The sequence below is a fragment of the Cannabis sativa genome, chromosome 1 (assembly GCF_029168945.1).
Source record: "Cannabis sativa cultivar Pink pepper isolate KNU-18-1 chromosome 1, ASM2916894v1, whole genome shotgun sequence".
Classification (NCBI taxonomy): Eukaryota; Viridiplantae; Streptophyta; class Magnoliopsida; order Rosales; family Cannabaceae; genus Cannabis; species Cannabis sativa.
This window is the reverse complement of record NC_083601.1, coordinates 7,339,087-7,343,755: the sequence shown is the minus strand read 5'-3', so window position 1 is coordinate 7,343,755 and position 4,669 is coordinate 7,339,087. Positions and strand designations below refer to the sequence as shown.

At 36.3% G+C, this 4,669-nt stretch overlaps 1 protein-coding gene across 2 annotated transcripts; it reads right to left on the bottom strand.

Annotated features, from left to right (window-relative positions):
• Window positions 1–513: 513 nt before the first annotated feature.
• LOC115704726 (mannose-1-phosphate guanylyltransferase 1) lies at window positions 514–4,010 on the bottom strand. 2 transcript variants are annotated; one of them, XM_030631933.2, is made up of 5 exons: window positions 3,739–4,010; window positions 2,244–2,388; window positions 1,951–2,013; window positions 1,618–1,857; window positions 514–1,509 (listed from the first exon to the last, which is right to left on the bottom strand). In XM_030631933.2, exons 2-5 carry the CDS (start codon window positions 2,352–2,354, stop codon window positions 838–840), a joined length of 1,086 nt encoding a protein of 361 aa, XP_030487793.1. In that variant the 5' UTR covers window positions 2,355–2,388; window positions 3,739–4,010; the 3' UTR covers window positions 514–837. The 2 variants fall into 2 exon arrangements, with proteins under 2 accessions (XP_030487793.1, XP_030487792.1); XM_030631932.2 differs by having other exon boundaries at window positions 2,244–2,378; window positions 3,739–4,007.
• Window positions 4,011–4,669: the final 659 nt, after the last annotated feature.

Here is a 4,669-nt window from a genome sequence, read left to right as displayed (position 1 = left end):
CTTTCTCCATACACCCGTAGTTGCACACTGATGACTGAACAAGGTTTCCTTACAGGCCATGTAGGGATTGATTTCCACCACCCTCGGAAAGATCAAAATTATTACTTAAATTATGGGCCTCTTTTTCTTCTTTTTTCTTTTTAGGTTGAAGCGTGCTTGGTGAACTTCTTGGCTAAAATCATCTTTTCTTAATGGTGTGCCAAAAACATATGTAATATTAAATTTAGTACAACATTTAATATCATGTAAAATTTATATATCAATAAATATGCTACTTTATTATTACATTTATTTCATTTATTTCAATTGTATTATTTTATTAATTTAAGTAATAATTTTGATCTCTCTGAGGGTGGTCGAAATCAATCCCTACATGGCCTGAAAGGAAAACTTGATAAGTCATCCTTGTGCAACCACGGGTGTATGGAGAAAGTTATATTGGAAGGCTTAGGAATCTTCTATATTACTAATGTAAGACAAAGATAAATGCATCACAAATGTAAGACAGAAAAATGCCAAAATGACAAATTCATTAAAAAAAATCAACAAATATAAATTACATATGCAGATAAACTGACTTGACTTATTTATATATACACTGAAGATAAGATTACACATTTCACAACAAATGATCTCTCATTGAAGACACTGACCCTTCAACATTATGACTCCCATCAGATGGACCAGTACAAACTGATGTTAACACTGTGAGAAGAAAATAAATTTTATATAAAAAAAAAAAGTAAGAAGAAACAAAAAGAACAAACCCTTCTCAGAAACAAAGATAACTTACTACCTAAACACAGTTTGCTAGTTTAAGCAGCAAAAAAGCCCTCCTCACATGACAATCTCTGGCTTCAAAATGCTAGCTTTGATCTCTTTGTGAGGCAAGACCACACCTCCATTGCTGTAGATTTCATCACTCACATGAACATCTTCTCCAAGAATAGTCATGTTCTCCACACGTGCCCACTGCCCCACAGTTGAGTGCCAGCCAATGATACTGCTGGAAATGCAAGCATGCTTCTTGATACGAACCCCCCGCATTACTGTGCAGCGTGAAAGCCTAACTCCTGATTCAACAACACAGCCTGGGCCAATGGCGACATCTGGCCCGATCAAACATCCCTCGCCAATGGTGGCTGTCTCATCAATTAGAACATTACCAACGACATGGGCTCCAGTGGCCAACTTAACGGAAGATTTCTTCCTCAATGAGTCTAAGTAGAGTCTTAGGCCAGTGATGTAGTCCCTAGGCTGTCCAATGTCCATCCAGAACCCGGGAAGCACCATTGCAAAGAGCTTACTTTCGGCTGCAATTTCCGGGAAGACCTCTTTCTCAATTGAGGTGGGCCTCAGTTGAATTCGATCAAGAACTGAAGGGTTTAACAAGTAAATTCCAGCATTAATTTTGTTCCCGACAAACAGTTTTGGTTTTTCTACAAATTTCTCCACTTTCCCTGTTGATTCTTCCATAACTACGACACCATACTTTGATGGCTCGTCTACCTGCACAATACAAAGAAATTATTATAACAACCATTACTAGAAGATAAATGTTACAATAAGCATACAGATGGAACAAACTGAAAAGATTTATTTTAATTCAGGTGTTACCTTGGTCACCATAATGGAAGCCTCTCCTCCATGAGACTTGTGGAATTCAATCATTTCCTTGAGCGGATACTCACTAATGACATCACTGTTAAGGACAAAAAATGGCTCGCCGGACTCGTCTATCAACTTATCCCTAGCAAGCGCCAGAGGACCAGCTGTGCCAAGTGGCTCAGTCTCTTGTGAGCAAGTGATCTTGATCCCGAGCTTTGCCTCAAAATCCTTCAAGAAGTTCAGCATCACCTACATAAGTGGAAAGACAGATTATTATAATTTAGATACCCCATCCAATTATGGAACAAACATTTTAATAACAGAAGTGCATCAATTAGTTACCTCTGGTTGGTAATTGATAGCCAAAACCACTTCACTCACGCCAATAGCCTTAAGAGCTTCAATCTGAAAAACCATTGACACATAGAAAGTTATGGAAAGGACTAAATGAGCAAGTAGCAGAGTACAACCACAACTATATCTCACAATTTAGATGGATGTTTAATACATGTTATAACTCATTTCCTTTTTTCTCTGACCAAGAATTGTTTTGAAAAAAGAGAAGAAGATTTACATGGAACATGGGATGTAATGAAGATTGGAATTTTAGACTGGAAGCAGGATGCAGATTTTACCTGATGCAAGATCATGGGTTTGTTGGCAAAATCAACAAGTGGCTTGGGAACACTGAGTGTCAATGGCCTCAAACGTGTTCCGAACCCTCCAACAAGAATAAGGGCCTTCATTTTCTGTTTCCCTGTTTTGTTTACCTGTCAATTACTGTATCATAAATGAGGCAACTCAACACAGTGAAATACAGACTGAATACAAATAGTATACTCCTAATATAACTAGGTCAAAAAGAAAGAAAAAGCAGAAAGATTGAAACTTAATACGTGTAGATCTAACATAACATCACTAGTATCATATCCCATAGGAAACTTTCAAACTTTAGTTAACGGGTAGCAAACTGATGTTGCCATGAATACAGTAGGCAGAAAAGAGAGAAAAGGCACTAGTTCATTAAATAAGTAGATATGAAAGAGCAAAACAAATTTAAGCAGGGAACAAAGGGAAGAAACCAAGAGATACAAAAAAAGTGTCATAAGACGAATCACGTTGCTAAAATGAGTAAATTAACATCAATCCAAACCAAATGATTTAGCTGGTAGCTTCCAGCTATACTGCGGGCTGGACTTTTAGATGAGACAATGCCAAAGCCGTACACTTGGTTGGGACTGATCTCAGATTAGAATTTGGAACAAAAACCAAAACCTACTACTAATATTCAATTTTATTGCAGTCACAAATTCATCCTTTTAAACTTCAAAAAAGAAAAAGGAGAAAAAAAAAATCTCCTTTGGATTATATTTTAACAAGGTCAACGAAAATTCCTATCTCAGCAATCATAACAAAACAGATCTCAAGCTATACGACAAATTTTCAAAAAACTCAGGATTTCAAAGAAAGAACGAACGAAAAAAAAAAGGAGTCCTACGTATGGAGTTGGCTATACACTTGTTTTTCCATTCTTTTGGTAATATTTTCACCAAACCATCAAACACCCATTCTCAATCAGTTTATCAACGTAATAATTCATAAAAGAATACTTCTTTAGAATTTTTTTATATAAATAAAAAGATAATCATGAATTAAAAATTCACACTTTCAACATAGTACAAAAACCTCAAAGCAAAGAATCATTCTCTTTACTAACACCTGGGACAAAATACACAAACGTTATTTTATTATAAAATTTTATCCTAACCTTATGAAACTGTGTCTCTCTTAAAGAAACAAAATGACCTCATCACTAAAGCACCAAACAACCACCAATTAAATGAAGAATAGCAAAGTAAGGAAAAGAAAAATAAAAACATTGTTACAATCAGATCTGGGAGGGAATATATAATAAAAAAGTACAGCAAAATCAAAATTGAAGGAGATTCGATCAAGAGGAGACAAGGTTAAGAAGGATCAGAAATCCCATAACACATCCACATTGTATAATTCAGCCAAAAAGAAATCAAAAGTAATCGGAAACAAGACCTAAATTTCCGTACATCATTCGGATCCAGAAAATCGCAGAGAGAAAGAGACGAAAGAAACTAGAGTGAGGCAGACAATTACCTTCAGATCTCGGCGAAACGGTCGGAGGAGAAAGGTCTGACTCAACTCGGAGGGGAGTTGGGCGAGTCAGGAGTGAGTCAGAAGCGTCGGTGGAATGAGGTGAGGTCCGAGTGAGCCTCGCCTAACTCGGTAACAGTCCTTCTGTTTCGGATTTGAGCTTTTGTATGCACAGGGGGGCGTTGGTTAAGGAAAGCTTCGCGGGATTTATATATACGCGCTTAATAACTAACGTGTGTTTTTTTCTCTTAATAAAATAATTAAGAAAATTAATAATGGAGAGAAAATATTTCGTAAAGTGGCTTTTTATTGGTTGAAGAAACCGGGGTGACGTGGGCATGGGGTTAGGCTTTGTTTTTGAGGTGGGTGGCTGCCGGGCTTTCGGGGTAGTTTCGTAATTTGTCAGCTTTGCGCTGTGGATAAATTAGTACTGCTTGTTTTTGTTTGGCGACGAAAGGAGGAACACTCGCTCCGTATGTCTTTCACCCGTACTAAATTGTTTTCTTCTTTTATGACAACATTTTCATCTATATTTTTAATACTAGTAATAATTTTTTTTTTTTTAGTTATTTAGTAGGGTGTTCGCGGTGCCGGTTGTGCAGTTTTTGACACCATTTTCATCTATAATTTTCTAATTTCCCAAACTGCACCCGCACCGTAAAACTAAAAAACTGCAGAAATATCACTGCAAAAAATGGTTCAGTGCGGTGCAGTTTTTACGATTTCTGTGGTTTGGACTATCACCAAATAATTAAACTATCACAAATACAACAAATCTTGAGCAACACTTATAAAAAATACCGTAAGGCTAGAAAATAAATATATGAAAAAAATTAAGTTTCAATAATACAATAATTAGTGAGTTTTGGGGTGGACATTCACATATTGGACCTAAATAAATATAAAAGTTCGTATTTTTATAATATACAGTGTG